Source organism: Galleria mellonella, unplaced genomic scaffold, assembly GCF_026898425.1.
Source record: "Galleria mellonella isolate WM207_F2 unplaced genomic scaffold, CSIRO_AGI_GalMel_v1 utg143, whole genome shotgun sequence".
NCBI lineage: Eukaryota > Metazoa > Arthropoda > Insecta > Lepidoptera > Pyralidae > Galleria > Galleria mellonella.
The window spans coordinates 2,273,468-2,297,950 of NW_026441997.1; the positions used below are offsets into that span (position 1 = coordinate 2,273,468).

A 24,483-nucleotide genomic window follows, 5' to 3' on the forward strand; every position below is an offset into this window, starting at 1 on the left:
ACATTTTTAATTCTACCTACTAGTGATTCTTCGGAAGAAGCATGTTGATTGATCAAGATAAAAATAAACAAACATATAGGATTACTCGTATTTATAATATTAATCTTAGGTATTTAGTACTAATAAAAATAATAAGGGTTTTGTGTGTCGTATTATAATCTCTTTTATATAATCTTTTTTTTTAATAGTTGATGATGGAATGGTAACGCTGCCTGCGCTATCGGGATACGCTGGCGGGGCACCAGTGAGGGATGATAGGTGAAGATAAAAAGGCAGGTCAGTTAGCCCATAGTGACAAATTCCACTAGAATAAACGATGGTTTTCAGGGGGAACAGCGTGGAGGTCGACCTGATAGGATGTATTGCTAGCAGTGGGTCAATTAGAACCCATTACTAACAACCCCCTTCTCCCTATAAAAGAATTTGATCAATTAATAGCGTTAACTCAGCTAAGTGACGTTGCATTTTTATGCACAGATGTCTACAATAATCATAGGCTTTAGAATCATTATCATACCTATTCAATCTTTAAAATTTTTCAAGAGGAAACGTTAAAATCAAATTTTGATAAAATATTAGGATGTTTTTATTGTTCAACGATGCATCGTGCTCTTTTTCATCTCCTGAATGTGTAGAATATTTATCTATTGACGTTTGTATAGATGAATTCATTGGACTAGGAGTTGGTTACATTTGTAACCAAATCATCAATAAGTAGGTACTAGATATGTTGTATAACAAAAGTTCAAAATCAAACGCAGTGTTAAAGTGTGTTTATCTAAATTGCTACTAAGTATGTATGTAAGGTATTATACTAACTGAAAAGCTTCTAAAAATAGATATAACGTCTCCCGTCTAAACATTGCGTTTCCTGTGTTGTAAGAGCATTCGACGTTAACAAATGACTCACTGACTGGAGTCAAAGCTTTTAATGTCTCCCTGTAGGTGTGTGCGATGGTAAATTGAAAGGTTGAAACGTATTCACGAAATTTGAAGACGTCATGTGTGTAGTAAACTATTCTCAAAGATTGAAGTAAATTTATACTAAACCTTTGTGTAAATTGTCTCTGTTCCATGACAGCTAACTTTTAGGAATTTGACTTATGTTACAAATCCACAGCCCTTTTTCCCTTTCTCCTAGTTTTTTTCATGACATTGCCATCTTTTCTCTCTCTTAGAATTATTTTTACATTGATAAGCAAACTTTTCAAATGTATTATTGTATAAAATTAAAAACTATGACTAATACCACAGTTGCACACACGTACATGCTGTAACAACGTCCCTTCACGGTATAAATATTCTTGTAACATGAAACTTTTGGCGGTGACACATTCTTCATTGCATGTTATATGATTTTACATACTGAGTTATTGTACATTAACAAAAGTGACACCATCTACCCAACTTTAAATATTATTCCGCTATTATACATCCATAGTCATTAACCATCTTCTTTCTAGATTAAAAAGCTGTAGTGTAGTTATGCTAACTCTGAATGTGCTATGTTAATATTAGGAAGTTCGAAGGGTTTATTCGTTTTCCAACCCATGTTCCTTTGAGAATAACGATTAGTTTACTGGTAAAATATTTTTTTAAGACCACCTTATATGCTTGAAGATAGACTTAGGTTTTTATCTATGTCAAATGGAAAGAACCGAATGATATTTTTTGGGCGGGAATTGCAAGTAAGTACAACCATAGGTATGTGTTTGTGATGTCTTCTTCTTTTTGGAGATGGGACTACATTAAATGCTTCGATGTTGACAACTGTGTGAGTGTAGTAGAGTACCTATGTTCAGAATTAAATGATTGAACATATAGCAGTTTATCAGCATTTTAATAAGTTTTGACTAAGCTTGTAGGTAGGTGTAGGCACTCTTGGGTGCATAATTACGTACAATTGGCCCTCTTGATATGACGAATACAATACGACATCTCACAAAAATACACAATGAATAACAAGATCGTGTTTATAATGGAGTCGATTGCCATAAGCAGAAAAGACAGATCCAGTTGAAATGATTCATCAATTAAATAACGTAGTCGTTACCGCCACCTCACTCGGTACGTCGAGCGTCTTAACATCATGCAATGTGGATTGTTGGAATGAGCGAGAAGCAAAGTGTGGGCCGAATGACGCCGAGCGAGTCTGTGGCGATGTTCGAACGTGAGGCTATTTAAAACTCTGCGCAAGCCCCCTGGCGCCGAGTCGACGACTAATGATCAGTGTTGCCTTGTCTACCGTCGAGTGCGTAACTACACAACTGTGAACTGTGTTTACACAAGGAAGAACCTCGCCAGTGTTTGTTTAATAGTTACATCAGTTTACATATTACTGAAAAATGGCTGACAGTGGTCTCAAAAGGAACATCCCTATTAAATTAGGCGATTTTTCAGTCATCGACACTGAATTCTCGAGCATCAGGGAGAGGTTCGACGCTGAAATGAGAAAAATGGAAGAGGAAATGAGTAAATTCAGATCAGAACTCATGAACAGAGAAAGCAACAATTTCTTCAAGAGCACAACTAGGTATTTATTTATATTTGTTAAATTTATTAACTTTTTTTTAAACATTATACTTATATGTGATGGTTATAGTTAAATATATATACATAATAGTTAATACTTAATAAATTACGTATTGCAACACTAGAGATCAACGAAAAAAATTCTGAATAGATTTCCATTTTAGTGGCTATTAACATTAAACAAAATCAGCGTGGGTATCCGTGATTTAGAAATGCAAGTGGGTGTTTTAACCGGGTTGAAGCACCTCCAGTTTATGCCTACATGTATAACTTGCATTATTATTCCGATCGTAACGGCTACGTTGCCGGCCTTGTTTTCATAAAAGGGAATCTTGAATTAATAAGTTTGGAAGTTTCGCAAGAAAGTCGCGCACCTCAGGTGGCCTCGATGACGGTACCACGAAAGTTTTAATTCAAAAGGCATTATTCGGGATCATTCCGCGGAACGGCATCAACTGCAGACATCTCAGTCGCGTCCATTTAAAGCGTGCAGCGATACGTAAGCCCGACGCGGGATGATGTCATAAATAGAAATAGCGCCGGTAACATCGGCTTACAACGAGAACATTTTGTAATTTGTTAAAAAACGCAGGAATGCGTAAAACTGTAAACACAATAGAACACGCTGTATACGAGTGTTACGCAATGTCTGCAAATTAGTTGCATACCGCCTCCATATAGCGTGATAAATGTACAATGGCTGTTGCTATTCATAAAGTAGTGCAACCTCGAATTTTCGATGTTTTTATCATATAAATCGTCGTGGCCTACGTATAACGCTGCGACATTTGAAATGTCTTTAGCAATATCCTTTATGTAAACCGGTTTACGATTATTTTATCAGGTGTAGTGGGTGGTTATACAGTTAATGCAGCCGCGAACTCGCTGAATTTATGTTTACGGCATGAATTCCTGACCCACTTGGAACTAGTATGTACTGTTTCAGTTCAGCTACGAGAAGCCCATGTCGCAATCTCAATTATAATAGATAGGTGCTTTTTGTTTATGCAGGCACTGACAAGCCAGTTTGAGTAACTGTACGTTGGGCACGAATATTACTCTCGTTTAACAAGTTACTACAGTGCGTCTGTTGGTCATATAAAATACAAACATTACCGAATGTCGTCACTAAATATTTTTAGGTTCTTGCTCAATTATTCAAGTGTGGGCACTTTGTGACTTGTCCGCCCATACTATTTAAGTAGCTACTAACAATTATGAGTGTGGGTTGAACTAGCTATATAGTTTAGCAAGAAACGATTGGACATATTTGGTTTTAGCAGCTGTTACCAAAGACGAAAACTGTAGAACCTACGTATTCTTTGTACAGTAACAAGTGGTTAGACGACGCGCCAATTGTTGGCAATTGACGTCACAAATAGGTAGTCAAACAATCCGTTGTTTTTGCATTCAGTATTATTAGATAGGCAGACAGAGATTTGAGTTCATTATATAGAATGAAACATAATTATTTATTTGATGAATTTATCTAGCTTTTTAATTATTATATGATTTAACATAGCAATAATTTTAACGTATGCAAATTATTACATATACTTATTATATAGATACATACAAATATAATAATATTGAATACATATATATGCTTATTTTATATAACTCTAATAAAATATCTCAACACAAGAAGATATTTATGACTGTAATGTGCCTGGGTCTTTTGACCAGTAGGCTAGAGGGTAATTCCAGTCTAGGAGTATCTAAGGGTTTATTAAATTAGGTATTTAATAGGCATTTTTATATAGTAAATATGCAAGATTTCAGATTATTATAATAATAAACTTTAAACTCATAAAACCATGATACCTAGTGCTGCGTGTATTTTTTAGTGTCTAATGTAACTGTCATTCAAATACTAAATTAGAAATAAGAATATCATTCCATTTGATAATTTTTGCTTTTCACGATTATTTATTTTGAATTAAAATATTTATCATTGAAATATTAAAAGATAAATTGTTAGAACTAATAAAACTAACAAGAATATTGCCTTTTGCATGTCTTACAATTTCGAATCTGTTTCTTCCGGAGGAGTAACCAAGTCTTCAGAGAGGTAAACCCCATTATGTATCGATGTATCATGGAACACTACTTATACTTCGTTATGCATGTATTTATGTAGTTATTAATTATCTGTATTTATGTTTCTATGTTGTACTAGCTTTTTATTAACATTTCTATATGTTTGTTACAAGAATTCTATGTATTTCTACGGGGCATTTTGTTATTGCATCACAGATAATTTTTGTCAAATTTTTTGGTCTGTGAAATTCTTATTTCGCTAATATAGTCATGACTTAAACTTTCTAGACCCGGACACAGAATCTAACTTTAAATAAGAGCAAGGATAACAAGAATATTTCTTTATGAATCATGTATGTAATTACTATGCTTAATAAAATTTAAGTAAAATATCCAATTTATTAGTTTATTTGTTACATATATATTAATAAAAAATAATCTGCAAAATCAATGTCTAATAGAAATGTAATTATATACCTAGCTTAAGAGTACCGGATACTTTTCAGGTGGAAAAAGTACAAAGCCAACCTTTGGAGTTATTTATATTGACTTATACAAGTAAAATAATATAAATGAAGAGAATATGAAGAGTTTATGTTATGTTTTTAAGTTACGCAATATTATCGTCAAATATAAACTGATTTTGATAATTCCTTTTGCAATCGATAGAGTTTAAAGTAGCGTTTTGCGGTGCAAAATCTTGAATTAAACCAGAGAAGTTTACTTCTTTGACAACATATACCTATTCATAAATAATAATAAAATATGAAAGTGGGTTTGGTTTTGTTACTTCTTAACCGTCATGGAGTTTGGTATACACACTTAGTATTTAGGATACAGAAGGACACAAGTTATTATTGTTATTGTGGTTAATCAACATGTCCCAGTCATGTGGATAAAGTTGTGGGTGAATACTAGTATTATTACATTTTGTCATAAATATTGATAATTTATAGAGGAGCCTATATATATTTCGATAGAGGCTACATTACGCCCACCATTGTCAATAACATTTTGTTTTAAATATGTCAGCAGGTTAACAAAAAATGACCTTGTTTACTATGTCATCGTCAAAAAATAGTACCTAGTTTATTCATTATCTATCTCTTATACTAACTTACCTACATATATATAAATCTTTGCACGGTACAAGATTTGGATTTTTTTTTTTTTGATGGGTGAAAATGGTATGGTAACCCCGCCTGCGCTAACGGGATACGCTGGCGGAGCACCAGTGAAGGGTGATAGATGAGAATGAAAACAGGTCAGTTAGCCCATCATGATTAACCATGATAGTTTCCAGGGGGAACCACGAGGAGGTCGACCTGGTTGGGTATATTGCTAGCAATAGGATTCTCAGTCTCCATTACTAACAATCCCTTTCCCCCCACAAGATTTGGATTGGATTAGAGAGTATTAGAAATAACTAAGTAGCTACGTAAGTAGATACCTTGTATGTGTTTATAGAAGTCGGTGCTGGTGGGTTAAGTTACATAGTACATGTCAACCATGCGACATTGAACAACCATTTGGTCACAAATTATATTGATAATGTCCACCTACTCTAAATATTGATGAAATCATTTGTTGACGTTGACCTTGTGCTTGCATACACGAAGATGACATCAGCTATATGATAATCAATCGCAAAAAGCGGAAATATCCACAATGCACATACTGCCTAACCTAGTAGTTGTTACTACCTAGTAAAAATATTTTTATTGGAAAGGTTAAGAATTTTGTACCATTAGATATCAGATAAATACCATTAAGTATATCTAACCTTTTGTCAATGACCACCAATGACCTCCGTGGCTCAATGCTAGGCACGTTGATGTTTTGCGTAGTTAAATGACGTAACTGATTCGATTTTTGGCCGGACAGTTTAGGAAACGAAGTTTTCGGAATTAGTTCTGTTTTGGGTATTTTAGCCTTGAAGTGTTATTTTACATCACAATTCAAGAAAATATTTATTAAATTACTTTGAAATGAATAAAATTATTTATATTTTATTATTTATGTTCAATTTCATATATAATTACTTTATATATAGTGTTTAACCATAACAAATTAATTAGTATATTATCTATATCTATTATATGCGTAGTATAAAATGTGTTTTAAAAATTGTGTTGTAAAAAAGGAATCGTCAATATCGGGTATACAAAAAATATAGTATTCAAATTATGAGCAAAATTTACTTTCAACTAGAATACGTTATAAAAATAATTTGTTATTTCATGTAGCGGATAAGTACTCAGGCAAATTACTGATGTTGATAGATGAGACAATGTCTAGACTCATAGACAATGGAGATTATGAATTATGATAAATACAGACAAACTCTGCTGATGTTTTTCAAGCATATAATAACGCTATATAGTTCTCTTATGAAATTGTGTTCTAGAAATTTCTTACAACAATAATACGGATTCCTAATAAACCAATGAATTTTATTAGGTGTACTTCCTTTTATTTATTTCTTTGAGACAGTAATCATGAGAAACTAAAATAAGTATTTCATAAAACAGATTCATTAATAAGAATAAATAATAAAAAATTCTCTGTAACTATATTTACTTGTACAAGCATATCTAAATATTCTGTCTAGTTCGTCGAATTACTTAGTAAAAATAGTAAAAATAAAACATTGTTGTTACTTTTTTATGGTTATAATTTATTGAATAATCAACGGCTAGATACCTAGGTATAAATTTTGTTAAAATTACAATTAAATTGAATGATCCTGCACAGTCGTCTGCGTGACCAAGTCGTTAAAACCTGCATTTGCAATTAAAACTAAATGGATCGAAATAAATACATGGGGGATTGTGGATAGCGTGTTGCATGTTTATAATACTTGTTTTCACTTTAGCCGTCGTCACAAGATTATTAAAAACTCTTTTATCACATTCAATTACAAGGAAACTAACATATGTTGCATGCAATTAACAATAACTGCTTATTACAAGCACATTTTTTAAATTTGCTTCTTTGTAGTTATATATATTTTTAATAATAATCCCAAAGGTTGGTTAGCAGAGAATGTTCTTATTGCATTAAGTTCGCCTTTTATACTACATTTTATTGGTCAATAAACTTAAACAAATAAAGATAAATAAGTAATTGAATTGACGAACGGTTTAGTAGCACAATCCAATAAGATAATGTAAAATCTACAGCTTGAAATTATGCTTCGCTATCAAAATCTAATAAGCATAAATAATACCGTCACTGTCATTGAAGCAATGACTACTTACAATTATGAAACCATTTGCTCGATTAAGTAGGTAGTTTTATTTTTAAATTCTACACCTCTGTTAATTAAAAATAATTTATCGGCGCTAAAGTCATCAAAGGTTATCGTTCCAATTGAATTTATCCAACCGATTATATTTAGGTACCTAATGCACAAACTCGTGTATCAATCTTGGTGTCTCAGAAATTGTTAAACATATTAACCGTTCAATAACATTTGTCATTAAGATTTGTCATATAAAATAAGGTAGGTATTAATAATGTGTAAGCAGCGTAAACATATCCATTTTCGGTGAATGTCTCTTATTTAATGTTCGCAAATCTACTTAGCCCTCCTAAACAAAGTAGGTACCAAAAGTGATACCGCTTACGTAGTAAAGAACTATTATATCATCTGTGACATTGCTTGTAGAAAAAATTTAAATACATCTAATTTTTTGATATCTACTCTAATAGCAATAGTTTACAAATACTATGCAATTATAAAAAAAAAAAAAAAACTTTATTCGTAGTACAATATTTTTCATAAGTGCGGACAGCGTTATTTTTCATTAGGTTAACGACTATGTTAATTGATATATGATTTTCTTAAGTGTATCTATTTTCGCTATTATAACTAAATTCGATAGATATTTTCTAGCGGTATCGCTAATAGAAATGTACCTGCTTTGATAATGGTGTTAGTAACTAATTCTGGTTGAAATTGACTGTGTGTGCACCAAAATCTCATGGCAACCATCGACCGTAAACACTTCTATCTATATATGTGTGTATCAGGACGGTATAAATGTATGTGTCTATTAGTAAAATGTAGTTACGGTAAATATAACTTTGTAGGTAGTTACTAATCTCTTTATTCATTAGTAAACGTAACACTGGAAACATTCGGGTTATAATGTAATGCACTACAATATGCGCTGGGTATAGTCGAGTAGACAGACACTGATATATTTATTATTAAACATAATTTTGTTAACTATTCGCAGCTCCACCACATCTTCACAACACAGTGATAGCAGACAGTTGGCTGAGCCCAGCCACTGGGACAGTCTCAACTCTCCCTTGATCCAAGATGAAGGGGATGGCAAATCACTGAAGCTCCGTTTTGATGTCAGCCAATATACCCCAGAAGAGATCGTCGTCAAAACAGTCGACAACAAATTATTGGTAAGTTTAATAAAATAAAATAAAAATCCTCACGCAATTGATAGACTCCCCCTTATTTGGTGTAGTGTTGGAGATTTTGCATAATTTGCATATTCGAGCTGACATAAATTAAATAAATATAGTAGGTATATAAGTAATAATCGTTTGCTTTTATAATCGTACAAGGACATGTGATTCCAATTAGCTAGGCATATGTAGGTAGATATAGTGAGACTAGTAAGAACAATACGTATTATTAAAATAAATGGTGTTAGTTGAAAAAAAATCATGTACATATTAAAATTATTATATAGAAATGTCTGAAGTTTTAAATAAAGTGTAAAATAAAATTCAAATTTAGTAAGAAAAATTTTTAGAATTGGCCAGTTATATATAAATTGATAGAAACGCTTTCAAATTTCTGTTCGTTCATGAGATCATCATGCCGTGCACGTCTATGATATCATCGCGGAAAATTAAAAGCATCTCCATGGAATTGCATATTACATTTGACTCTCTTATTATATCGTAACGATAAAATCATATTTATTATAATATCGCATGATATCAATGCCGTGCTACGATAAATTATAAAAGCGTTCAAATGCAGACATTGAACGTAGACTAGAGTTAAAAAGTCGATGAACCTCAACAAAAGTATTCTAGAATATTATTCGTCAGAATATAAACTTGTGGAAGTTTGAAAACACGTCGTTTGCTTTACTTGCATAAAAACAATAAAAACGAACGTAACAAAGCTTCTAACAATTCTTTCTATAAGTATACCTATTACTATAAATACAGTTGCATACCTAAAATAACAACTTACATGTTACGTAGATACTTATTGGTTGGTTTGGTACAAATTGGTACCTAGTCGTGGCTATTAATCGCGTCGTCATTTAAAATAACTATTTTTCCGCCGCTTGTCGCAAGTGCATCCTCTGATTTTGTCATGGTCTAATGAAGATAAATTGTCCGAAAAATAATGAACTGTGTTTATTTATGTAGCCAAGAAATAATGTCTCAAATATCACCGCGTCGCGTCGGCATCATGCCAGAGTACGTTATCATTTTTGTGCTCGTATAGAATTTTTTTATCGGAGTAAACAGCGCAAATACAGATCTTTAGCTCTTGTATTTGTAAAATTCCTATGTGGGTGTATATGAGACAAGAATAAATTGAATATAGGTACTGCTGCATCAATACTTACAGATGTGAAATACAGTCAACAAATTTCATTGTTATATAAATTGCGAAGATTATTCTTTGTTTTTATTATACATAGTTTGGCGAATTATTCGTGGAAGCGTTACAACGTGGATATTTAACATTAATTTTGTTGTCACAGTGTTTAATTCTTGAGTGTTTTAAATGTAGATAAAGTTGTTTTTAAACTCGGTCTGAATCTCGAAATAGTTTACGTCTATAGAGAATACCTGCCTAAAAGGTTTTACTTTTGATACGTATCCACGATAAAGTTATGTAAGATTGTATTCTATCAATATCAACACAGTACTTCTATTAGCGTAGAAATTTCAGAAAATTTGTTCATAGCGCTCGTCTACGTCATATAGCTACATACGTACCAAGAATTTATTCTAGTAAATTCCATACTCGCAGACCTGCTGGTTTGGATTGTGCATTATCTGTCAGTCAGTTAATGGTAGAGTTTATTAATGAGATTTACTCATTGACCAATATAGTCTATAAATTTTATAAGGATATCTCATCAATTATTAATATCGGCTTTATTTACGACCTCCATCTTCGGTGTGGCCAAAATAGTTTCGGACTTGACGTGAGTTTTTATTTATGAACCCGTCACATAACCATGTTGTGAATCGCACTGAGTAAAGCCAAAATTAAAATATTACAACGGAAGACTGTTTATGATAGCTATTATTCAAAGATAACTTGACAATAATTTTTTTTCATTTGACTGTACACTTAATGTTCATGTGGTTAATTTCAGGTGCACGCCAAACACGAGGAGAAGTCAGATACAAAATCAGTATACAGAGAGTACAATAGGGAATTCCTGTTGCCAAAGGGCACAAATCCTGAGGCGATCAAGTCGTCGTTGTCGCGAGACGGTGTTCTAACAGTGGAGGCTCCTCTGCCTCAGCTGGCAATCACGGATAGGAATATTCCTATTCAGAAGCACTGAGCAACTACAAATGTGGCTATCCAGTGCGACGCATGCAATTCCATATTGTTAATAATTTATTTTAATTTATGTTTCATAAATTACTGTAAGGAGTATTGGCGATATTCTCTGATATTTATTTAGATTTATTATTAAAAGAGAAGAGAATCTCAAAATTATCTTAATTAACACTTACACGTTGTAACCGGTCAATTACTCTCGTTGAGCTATATTCCATTGTTCATTGTAGAGCACAGATGCATTCTGCACTGTACATTTGAATGTTGCTTTATGACATTGCTTTCACTGTGATTGTTAGGAGTTGGAACAACATTACATATTGCATTTTTTCCGTTGTGTTGGGTATTTCGGTTGATTTAAAAATTGATCACTAATGTGATTAGAATTAAACATGATCTATCCGGTTATTAAACATTTTAATTAATTATTGTAAGTTCTCAATAATACTAAAGAAATTCAAGTGAGCTTACATAACGTGTTCGTTGAAAATTATGTACAATATGTAAGTACAGTTTACATAAAATCAGCGCAGGTTATGGCTATGGAAGCATACAACGAGGATTATTAGAGAAGTGTCTTATTTACAAACTGATTAAAGTCCATTTTGCTTAACATCGCCTGCTATCAGCAGCTATAACAAACAACACACCAATTTAACAGCTTTTAACTTGATACACATATTATATTTTAGTACAAACAGTTGTTATGAAAGTTTTAGATGTCAATAAAACTTAAAACAATATTGTTTTCATTATTTATTAACATCCTGTTTTTTAATCTATTTTAATCCTATCCCATGGGGGTCGTAAGAGGCGACTAAGGCTGAGCGATGGGCAGCAGTATCTCTTTAAAAATATCACCAAAGCCTAATTTCAGTCGCCAACCCGTCTCCCAAGCGTCGCAACTATTGTCAAACCCCCTAATAGGGGAAGGCCTATGTTCAGCAGAGGGAAGTTAACGTGGTATGTTTAATGCAATGATGAGGGTATTGTGAGAAATCATTCATTCTGTATGTAAAAACATGTCTCTTTCGTTACAATTGTACTTATTAGTAAAAGTCGAGTAACAAAAAAGGACAAAATCAATGACAAATATTTTTGTGCCACATTTGGGGTTCGGTTGAGAATCATTTCTTCATGTTAAGAAAATGTTTGTAACAGCCGTCTAGTTTCAACATAAGTACAAATTTTGTTACTATTAAAAAAATAAGTGGGTACCCATGAAAAGTTGACCATATTTGCTTTATCATAGACAGTTATTAATGCAATAAGCATAAAATTGTACAATGCATATTTATTTCGTCAAATTTATTATAGTTAGCACAAAATGTAATCATAAATGACCATGTGGTCCCGTCACATAAAAGCCCACCACTTCCTTTCCCGTGGGTGTCGTAAGAAGCGACTAAGGGAATTTAATGGCTGCGGGTTGGGCAGCAACGCCCCTCTTAAAACTTCTGCAAGGCTTAACTGCGGTTGCCAACCCGCCTGCCAAGTGTGCGAACTACTGGAAAAATCCCCCAATAGAGGGAAGCTAATGTTCAGCAGTGGACAATTAAGGGCTGATATGGTATGATATGGTATAGTATAGTAATCATAAATTGAAGACCGATTAGTATCAAGAGGAAACATCTAGTTTAATTTATGTCGATATCGGACTGTGATTATGACGTCATGTCACAGTGGTGTGTTACTTTTGCGTTATTGAGGTTCCTAGTTCGATTATTAGTCAGACGAATTTAATTTTTTTTTTTTATTTGGCTTATAACTTTACAGTACAAAATACCTACAAATGGATTACTTATTCCCTTCATAAGTGTACAAAATACATGCAATCTTGATTGCATAGCTATAAATATACCTACACCTCTGACTCACCAAGACATTGTTTTAGAAAGCTTTCAGAATAAATGAGTCATTGGTAATTATTAAAAGTTGGGGTGTTCAGCGATGAGTCACTACATTAATAAAGTTGAAATAAATGTTTACTCCTTTTTTTTAAATCATATAAAAATATTTATTTTATCTATATTGAACAACTATATTTTGTCCGCTACTTTGTACTAGTGAGTGTAGAGAGAAGTAGTAGTTTCAACGAAACAGACAATTACTAGATTTTTTTTATACTGTTATAGTGGCAAACCAGCATACGGCCCATCTGATGGTAAATGGAGTTACCTACGGTACAGTAACATAGGCTATGGATGTTTGTAAAACCAGGAATGTGCCATATGTGTCATTGATACTGATGTCACTGACAAAATTTATAAACAATAGAGATTTACTAGTTTTATTAAGATCACTAATATTAATTTTTCCTAAATATTTCCCATGTACATATTTCCTCTAGTTACAGTTTTAGGTATTATATTATATATTAGTAAGATAAGATTTATTTTCAAGCTACGAGTATAAAGTAAATATATTACAGTAAAATAAAAACCTAAATATATAAATAAAACCTAACCTAACAAGCACATGCCCGAATTTTTGCCAAAACAACTTATTTGTCTAATTTTAAGATTTTTGTTTTTTTTTTAATTAGGTATTTATTATAAAATATTGTGTTACTATTACTACTTTGAGAGGGTATCGATATCAAGAGAGATGGTGTGGAGTTTAGGCCGTCTTCCAATTACATGAAGACTTTCAAAATGATTTACCATACGACGACTGGATTTACGGTTACTGCGTGCTCTTCGAAGAGTTAAATGATTGTATTGAACAGTATTATACTAATACCTATAATAAAATTATAATTAGATTATGACTGTACATGAGATATTTAAGGATATAAGGGATCTTAATAAGGGTATCATGGGCGAAACAGTATACTCTGTTATGTCCATGGTACTGCTCATGTCTATAGGCGACGGTTACCACTTCCCATCAGGTGGGCCGTCAGCTTGTTTGCCATTCTAAGTTGTATAAAAATATATTTTTTTTTATTTTGTGTCTGTATGTTTGCTTTAAAAGGCCAACAGCACACCTGTAATGCCTTTGGTGCTGTGGGTAATCATGGGCGGCGATAGTCACTTACCATTAGGTAAGCCGCATGCTCGTTTGCCTTGTGTTATAAAAAAAAAACTGTTTGTTCCAGCATCACGCAAAAACTACAACAGCAAATTGAATGCGGATTTCACAGTTGTGTTTCTGATGATCTAACATAAAATTTATCTATTTTCTAAAAGTGGTATATTTCATTGGCTTTCCTACGTATGAAGTAGCGAGCAAACAAGCTCGTTAAGGTATCACTAAGTATTTATCAACAGTCATAATTATTATGTAACTAATAAATAATATACTATAAAATAATATATGATATATATTATTTCTGGCACTCGACTTTAAGAAACTACGACATCGAGAACAAAAATAAACTAAAAAATAAATAAAACAAATACATGATGTATTTATAACTCCGTTCTTTCTGTAGATCAGAGTTAAACATCTTTTATATTGTATCATTAAGATGTTCAGAAATAAATATCATATTTTATGGATCGTGAAGACTCATGCAAATTTATAAATAGCAGATATAGTAGCGGTTCTAACTAAATGTTTTTGCTGCACGACTATGGTCTTTGCTTTCTATATATATAGTGTATTATTAATTAAAAAAAAAACAGTTACGATATTAGTTTCTTTCAACTTTATCATAACCCATTACTACTTTAAGTCTCATTAACAATTTCACAATAATACAATTAACTCAAACATTAGGCGAATACTTAAAGGAAGCCATTCTAACCATTGTATTGGGGGGAAAGGGATTGTTAGCAATGGAGTTTAACAGCCCCATTGCTAGCAATATTTTATGCCTGATTAGGTCGACCTCCATGTGGTTCCCCCTGGAAAGTGTCGTGAACAATTCTTGTTGAATTCGTCACGATGGGCTAACTGATCTGCTTCATCCTCACCTATCATCCTTCACTGGTGCCCAGCCGGTGTATACCGATAGCGCGGGTGGGGTTACCATTCCATTATTACCCATTAAAAAAAAACATTGTATTTATTACCTAATGGTGGAGAGAAGTGTAGCAGCGCCCTTCTAAAAACATCACCAAAAGCTCAGTTGCGGTTGTCAATCTGCCTGCCAAGTGCGGCAACTATTGGCAAAATCCCCCTTTGGGGGAAGCTTATGTTCAGCAGTAGACAGTTAACGGCAGATATGAATGAATGAATGAAATAGTTTATTTGGTAATTGAGCTGTGACTGTATTATACAGACTGAATCTATTTCTAACCAGACAAAGTCAAACATAGGACATAAATTTTAGTTTAAGTTGATGCAAATTCAAACTTTAATTAGGTAGATATTGCGGTTTACATTTATACATTTAAAATAAGTATATATTTCAGTTCAAGCTGTGACAATTTGGTTATTCATATGATGCCCAATTGCGTAATAATTTCCAACGTTTGTTTAAGATTCTTATACACAAATACATACGTACACTTATTAAAGTGCAGCTAATGAAAGTTATTTGCAAATAAAAATAAGATAAATTTGTAGTCTTGATGATAAGATTCGACTAGACTGTAGTGTTTTTAAATATTTTCTTTCAAATTAGTTACTTGTTATGACACTAGGTAACCACAGTAACTGGGGGGAAAGGGATTGTTAGTAATGGAGACTGAGAATCCTATTGCTAGCAATATACCCAACCAGAATACATGAATGATGAATACATCTGGAATTTAGCACGATGGTTTCCAGAGGGCACCACGTAGAGGTCGACCTGACAGGGTATATTGCTAGCAATGGAACAGGTAGTCCACATTTCTAACAATCCCTTCCCCCTGCATGGGGGATATCATAGGTGAAACAGTATACTCTGTTATGTCCATGGTAACTGTTCATGTTTATAGACGACGGTTACCACTTTCCATCAGGTGGACAGTCAGCTTGTTTGCCATTGTAAGTTGCATAAAAAAATTGAACATAAAATAGATAAATGTCCGATGACAACACGACATTCAATTATTATAATAGATAGAATCTATTTATACTCAGTGATTTATCTCAGACGTAGTTGGCAAGGTCGATTCATTATGATATTTGCAAGCAACTGACAATCATAATTTTAATAATAAACAAGTCACAGTGTAGCGATGCATTCTATTGAAAGATTTATGTTGAGTGTTATATATATTTGAATAGATATCAGCAAAATCTGATGTCTTCCATAAGTATTATAAAAAAATCCTTTGCATGCATCGATTTTTGCTAATTTAAATACACCAATATGAGGGGAAAAGATTGTAGTAATGCGGGCTACCAGCCCCATTGCAAGCAATATACCCTGTCAGGTCGACCTCCACGCGGTTCCTCCTGGAAACCATCGTGCTGAATTCCAGGTGCATTCATCACGATGAGCTAATTGACCTGCTTTATCATTATCTACTTATCATCCCTCACTGATGTCTGTCAGCGTATACCGATAGCGCAGGCGGGGTACCCACTCCATTATCATCCATTAAAAACAAATACTAATATAAGTATTATAAAGAAAATAAGTTTCTACACATATATGTTGAAAATTCAATTAGGATTTGAGAAATTTTACATGTATAGCTACATGTACGCATAAAACTTAGGTTGATAAAACTATAACTCATATGCGGAGTAAATCAGGCGAAAAGGTCATCTCTTTACTGATACTAATTCGCCTTTTATTGTCTAGATGCATATAGTGTAGCAATTTTGTGAAGATTGAACCTTCCTTTAACGCGTTGTTATTTTTTACGCAGCAAAGAACTGCAAGTAATTATGTATACAGACACATCATTTTGCGTTATACATGAAAAGATTTTCAATTACTTACTCATTTATATGTCTACGAGTAATTACGTCGATTTTCGGTGTTTAAACTCTATTGAAGTATTTGTAAAAAATTATTTATAACAGTTGCTTACCACTTAGTAACAGGTGCCAATGCTCGTATACAACTATGTATTACTATATATATGTGGTTATTTGTGGGAGAAATAAATTAATATTATAGTCTGGCCAATAGCAGCAATGTTCTGAATTTAGCTCATATGTAGGCCAGGCGAACACGTCGTTCATTTTAATTAATTTAGTAATCAAGAATAATATTAATGTGCATTCGCAACTAAAATAAACTAAGGAATAAAAAATAGATGGTTGTATACGTTCTTATTGCTTACATTAATTTTTTTAAACTGAGTGCCTTCTCCTCCTGTGAAGGAGTCACAAAACTACTTGTGAAAAAGGAGTGAAAATTTCAGCCAAAGTGTATCAAGATACAGTCTTGGAGCGGTTTGTAAAACCTCTCAGCAATACATTTTTTAAAAATATTCCGTGTATTTTCCAGCAGGACTGCATTTGGTCACAAGGCACGAACTACCCAAGCCTGGCTTGAAACCAACGATCCGGACTTTATAGGAGCTGAAGACTGGCCCTCATCTAGTCCAGACCTCAACCCTTTAGAGTTCAAGTTTTAGAGGGCGTGGCTTGTTCTAAACGACACGGCGACAATTCTCTTAAAAAATCTTTGGAGTAAGCAGTGGCAAAATTTCCTTTGAAAATAGTGCGTAAATCCATAGATTCGTGGCCAGACAAAGGCCTGTATAAAAGCTATTTGAAATATGGCCATTTCGAATAGAATATTTTTTGCTGAGACTTTAATAAATATGTAGGTATAAATTTTAATAATATTACATCACTTTATAAAAAAACGCATTTTCATTTGTAACGGAACTTATGGCTGGACTAGGTATATTAAATTTATGATCTGCCACTTCTTAGTAGTTTGTACCTACTTTATTTATTTAATTAAACTTTTGGAAAAAGCGACAGTTTCTTGCCTATTTTTCTTGGCAGAAATTGCAATCCAAATGGTCGGTATAAAAAAAAAAGACTATTTAAAAATGCTTAAATCAAAGTTTACTTAAATAAAGTATTTCTTTCTTTGTTATTTCTTTCTTTTAAATATCAAATGTAATAATATCATTCTTATTTATTTAGTATTTTAGAGAAACAACTTCTGGCATGGTACACAATCATAATTAGTGTGCAAACTGCTAGCGCGTCTGTGACGTAACCCATGACTACTTCTTGAGTTGATTTTTCTCGAATTACATCGGTCGGTTCTGGATTGCTTTTGTTTATCTGAAATATTTAGATATTATTTAATTATGTTTTTGAACCTAATTATATCTACAGACAGTGTTACAATCACTTAATTATACCGCCTTAACATAACTTTAAAAAATAGCTTTGTAACATCTAATTAAGGAAGACTGTACAATAGTTGCCGAGTTGGGCACCTTTTTTCGTATTTCTATCGCAAAGCAGCTCTGTTAGCGTGACACTGTGTCGGTTTGAAAGATGCGAAATGACAATAAAATTAAAAGCCACAAAAGCACAATATTGTTGTCGTCAGAAAAATCACATGAAGGGTACCATGCTCGTCACAGTGCCATATCAGCCGTTAATTATCCACTGCTGAACATAGGTTTCCCTCTATTAGGGGGGTTTTGCCCATACTTTCCACGCTTGGCTGGCGGGTTGGTAACCGCAGTTATGCTGTTATCCATTTCTTGAATATTAAGCTCGTCACAGTATATTCTTTGATTTTTACGATGCTATTAATATCAATATACAACGACAATTACTTCTTTCTATTAGTAGGCGGTTTGTTTACCATACACAACTTGTACAAAAAATAATACACAACTTTATCTAGCGCCAAGCTAAGCATAATTTGTACTATGATTACAATATATAGATTTACAACTGATAGACAAGGGGGGAAAGAGATTGTTAGTAATGGAGACTAAAATCCCATTACTAGCAATATACCCAATCAGGTCCTCCTCCTCCTCCTCCTCGTGGTTCCCCCTGGAAACTATCATGGTTAATTCCTGATGAATTCATCATGATGGTGCATGATCATGATGGTATCCCGTTAGCGCAGGCGGGGTTACTATACCATTTTTATCCATAAAAAAAAAACCGATAGACAAGCTTACTTTTTAAATTCATACATATTGTATACAAAAAAACACGAGGGTTCATAAAAACAGAGATACTTATGAAAATAAATGTTGCAATGAGATTGTATTCTTAAGATTATTCATTAAGATGTTTAATGATCTTGATAAGAAATGATCCCCATTTTGGAGCATTCTGATAAAATGATAAAAGTTGCGCCCTCTTTTTCGTGTCAGTGTGTTCAAACCATTTGAAAACATAATTGTGGTATTTTTTTTATACAACTTAGAATGGCAAATAAGCTGACGGCCCACCTGATTGAAAGTGGTAACCGTCGCCTACAGACATGAGCAGTACCATGGACATAACAGAGTATACTGTTTCGCCCATGATACCCCCCATACGTTGCCATTCCTGAGGACTCAGGTGTTATTCCTCTGTACCCAGTAAATTCACGCCATATCTCAGCCTTCAAACCGAAACACAGCCATGCAAACACAACTGCTTCACGGTTGAAACACGAATGGGACAGAGGTACCCAAGCAATCGACTTTTGTACAAAGTCTTCCTCTGGTTATTTCTGTGATATCTATCTTTGTCGTCTATAACATCTGTTTTCATGTTTATTTGATTATTCAGGTTAATGATAAGATTATTGCGATTGCTCGACATTCTAATTAAAATAAAATAAAATAATAATGACACTTATTTTGATAAAATTTATTGTGTAATATTCTGACACAACATTTACTACACTTTATACTATAGGAAATTAAAGAGATAATTTTTCTTACCTTATTGAGAATGGTTTCATATTTTTAATTTCTCTTCTAATACTGTTAATATTGGTCACCATTTTTTGGCTGTAGTTTTCATTTTTATAATCAGGGTGAATCGGGTGGTTCAGATTTTATTAGATTTTTAATTTTAGTATATTCACGTACAGTGTATTGTAGGCTTGCTTCCAGAACATATATTTGTTGTAGATGGGTACCCAAAGTTGTAAGGCAATCAAGAACACTAAAATGTATAAGAGAATTTATAAGAAGATATTAAGTGTCAAAAATTTTAATACTATAGGCATTTCGAAAAGACTTTTATACATAACATTCTACAAAAATATTTTCATGTTACAAAATTTGTACATTGTACATGTATCTTTCTTTTTTTACAGAAATATTTATTATCACTTTACATTAGAATTAGGTAGGTGAGAATGTTATTAGGTTATTTTTGTTACAAGAAAATTGTAAAAGCAACAAATTTTTCAGATAATTATTTTTGTTTGATTCCTGGTTGTAAATTGGAATATCTCAAATGTATACATATCGTCATAGTCGCAGAATACTGACGGATCTGACAAAACATTACATATATAGATCCGTCAGAATTCTACGACTATGAAGATATATGCAGAAAAATCTATCAATATATTTGTGTATTTTAGCGGAAAAAATTAATGAACAAAACAAACCTATAATTGCCAACTTTCGCATACAATCCTGCCACTGCATCCAATTTCAGCCCTTCAAATGAAATACACGCAATCCATATTTTAATCTTTGTCTTTCATATGGCATATCAATGCCCAATTTTATCATATCATTTTCCTCTAAAAGCAAAAATGTTTTAAGATCTATTCTGCTGTTCTCAATGACGGACACAAGGCGCTCGCAGTTCATGCCATAGAGTAAATGGGGGATTTCATTTCTATAATCCAGTCTGTAATGTAAACAATATTAAAATAAGTAAATAATAATTTTCAATATTTTCATGATAAATTTAATATATTTATAACTATTATATAACTTGGGATGGGTAATAAGTTGAAAACTTATCTGATGCAAAATAATAATCATGAGCATTGCAGAAAACTGATATTGTACATTTAATGGAGCCAAGGTGTAATATTTCTATATCTAACAATTTTATTGTTATATTCCAAACTTCAACTTGAACAGCAATGCAAGCACAGTTGCTTGGTGGTAGAAATATGAATAAGACAGAGGCACTTCTTGTAGATGACTTTTGTATAAACTTACGGTAAATATAAAAATTACTACATTTTTATATTACGTTTTTATTTACATTTAACAATGAAAATAATAGTGATAATATTTTTTTTTATTAAATTATGCATCTATTTTATATACATTGACTATAAATATACACTAGAATAAAAAGCACCTACACCAAAAATTTTAACTTACTTTTCTCTCGTTATTACACCTGGGTAATAGTCATGCCAAGACCAAAGTTGGTTTAAGTATATAATTTTATTTGTCTCATCTGTATCATCTATTTTCAAATGTTTGTTCAAAATTTCAATTATATTCTGGTAATCCTGTGACGTAGCAATTTCAAAAGGTGTTCGGTTGGATCTGTCTACTTCATTCAGTCTTGCACCATGAGCAATGAGCATTTCTAAGATTTCTGGTTGATTGTAGTGAACTGCCCAAAACAGTGCCTAAGAAGGTGCAATTTTTTAAATACAAGAATTATTTTATTAATATATAATAAAAATATAATATGTATAAAACTACATCTTCATATAATGAAAACAATATTAATGTTTAAATTGCATATTCCTATTATATCTCATATTATATTTTAAGGCAATAAAAGGTCTGGTGATAATATTTCAATTATTGTTTATTATAACCAGGTGTATTACAGACATTATTGTTTATTAATAATTCCCTATATAGAAAGTAAGATGTTTACCTCTCAAATTTAGAAAAAAATATTACTACAAGTAATCATAAGCCATGTGGTTCTGACATAGAGTAACATATAATTTATGGTCGAGCAATGGGCAGCAACATCTCTCTCAAAATATCTCTAAAAGCCCAACTGCAGCTGCTAACCTGCCTGCCAAGAGTGACAACTACTGGCAAAACTCTTCTTATGGGGAAGGATTATATTCAGCAGTAAACAGTTAAGGACTGATATGATGGAGCAATCATACTGTTTACTTAATTTTAATATTATTAATAATATGATACTTACCGTCCAACCTTGTTGATCTCTCATTTCAATATTTACATCACTTTCCAATAGTTTCTCTACAACAGCAACACGGCCACTACTGATTGCTCGCATGAATGGAGTTTGACCATATTTATCTCCAATATTTAAAATACAATTTCTATCTAATAAGTTTGTAATAATACTAAAAATTGCATCATTATTGGCACTGCTGTTTGAACACGTAGCTATTATTGAGTCACAGAATCTAAAATAATGAAATTAACAAATTATTATGTTATTATAATCATCACTCACCTGTCACACACTGCTAGGTTACTATTATTAGGTTAGCCAGGTAGTTTAGTATTGTTTTTCTCTTGAATTGGTATTATATTATTTTTATTTTGAGGATATTTTAAAGTAATATACTGATGAAAAATAATATAATTAAATATATTCTAACTTTATATAATGATGTATATTTTATTATTTGTTGTGAGATACCTCTATTAACAGCTTTCACTAACCTGCATGTAAATTAGGATCTGCACCCTTGTCCAGTAAAAATTCAACAATTTTATCTTGTGCGTGGAAACATGCATGCATCAGTGGTGTCCATCCACTATCCAGTTTCAAATTAACATTATTGTTTAGATCTGAAATGAGTTAAAATAATGCATAAATATAAATTTTCAGTCTTACTTGAATTAAATTGTATGGAGGCTAATGCCCAAGAATGGACACTAATGTTATTTAAGTAGCATATCAATTTTATATAAAATTAGTAGTGAGGGCTTTTTTAATGGGTAAAAATAGTGGAGTGATATTGAGGGATGATAAGTGACGATGAAAGCAGACCAGTTACCCCATCATGACAAATTCAATACGAATTAACCATGATATTTATTAGCAATTGGGCTGGTAGACCCATAAGTAACAGTCTGTGCCCCCCAGGTAGTTTATCACGCCAAGTTAGGGACTTCAAAGAATGAACATTTGAATTTAGTAGACACTATCCTTTGGTAGTTTAATTACATTTTCAATTTTACTCCGGTGATGGAATACTATTAACAAAATAATATATAATAAATAAGACATGGTTGTAGACCCGCCCCATGTCACATTTAAATATGCTCAGCAAAACTTTGATATTAATAATTTAATTTCCCCTATTATATTACATTTACTGCAATCATAACTACTAAAGTGAATAATATAAAAAACGGTTAGGTTACCATTATTGACAATCATTTCAACTGCTTTTAGATCACCATTAATGATAGCATCTTGCAACTTAACTTCTACAGTCTTTCTTTGATTTTGTTGTGTATGGTGATACCAACGTTTCTGAAATATACAAAAATAACAAATTTTCCAACCCTGCAGTAGATTAAAAGGCAAAAATTATTTAAAACTGCCTGTAAACAAGTCTATTTCAATAAACATAATTTGAATTTGATATTTAATTCAGTTTTGTTTTGAAAAATAATTTGCCAAGTATTAACTTATATATATGATTATGGATAATTATAGTGGAATAAATTTATTCCACTATAATTATCCATAAAATTACGATATATAAGAAAAATTTATGCATCAAAAAATTCAAAAGTACCTTTTAATAATATAATATAATATAATTAAATAAGTTAAAATAAACCTGCTTAGCAAATCCTATTTCAATACAGCAATTTGTAAAAAATAATAAGTATTAAAATTAACTTACAGGCTTTTCATAAAATCCATAATCATCATTATCTGTATCTTCATCTGACAAGCCGGCGGGTCTAAATTGTGCCATGATCAATTTTGTAGGAAGTTTGTTTGTCTTATTAAAAATTACAAATATTGCACTTCACACTATTCCAACTATTTTTATTTTCAATTATGAAAGAGCGTTTGAGAGAATTAGAATTTAAATATGTAGGTAGGTAAAAATAGAGGGTAAAAGAGGAAAGTGGAAGACTGGAAAATAAGTACATGGGACAGATAAAGGAAACACTAGGTGTCATAACGTATAGGTAGGTCAAGGATATGGCCTGGGATAGAGCTGGCTGCAAGAAGATGCATGAATTAGTTGCACCGACAAGAGGAAACTCTTAAATGGAAATAGAGAAGTATTTGTTTTCAAATTTTCGGTTTCTAAGTACTGAAAACATATAAAACCACAACAAACAAATAATAATTAATACAATGCGTATTAAATTATTTTAATTAAATATAGAAAATAAAATAAAATTATTTTATATATTTTGTCCATAACAATATTAATCTGGCATTATGTTATGTGACAGCCCGGCGTAATTGACAGCGGGCAATGACAGTATCAATGTTGCCACTTTGTCTACCTACCTAAGAACAAGAAATTACATAGAACGAATGATAAAATAAAAAATTCGTAAATT

General features: G+C 32.3%; 1 protein-coding gene and 1 pseudogene across 2 annotated transcripts; one reads left to right on the forward strand and one right to left on the reverse strand.

Moving 5' to 3' along the window:
• The first annotated feature begins 2,177 nt into the window (after window positions 1-2,177).
• Window positions 2,178-11,889, forward strand: LOC113509103 (heat shock protein beta-1). 2 transcript variants are annotated; one of them, XM_031907384.2, is made up of 4 exons: window positions 2,178-2,533; window positions 4,550-4,603; window positions 8,817-8,997; window positions 10,953-11,889. In XM_031907384.2, the coding sequence occupies exons 1-4, from the start codon at window positions 2,346-2,348 to the stop codon at window positions 11,145-11,147; spliced, it is 618 nt and encodes a 205-aa protein (XP_031763244.1). In that variant the 5' UTR covers window positions 2,178-2,345; the 3' UTR covers window positions 11,148-11,889. The 2 variants fall into 2 exon arrangements, with proteins under 2 accessions (XP_031763244.1, XP_026748187.1); XM_026892386.3 differs by lacking the exon at window positions 4,550-4,603 and having other exon boundaries at window positions 2,190-2,533.
• Window positions 11,890-18,035: 6,146 nt separating this feature from the next.
• On the reverse strand, window positions 18,036-24,379 carry LOC128199988 (ankyrin repeat, SAM and basic leucine zipper domain-containing protein 1-like; annotated as a pseudogene).
• Window positions 24,380-24,483: the final 104 nt, after the last annotated feature.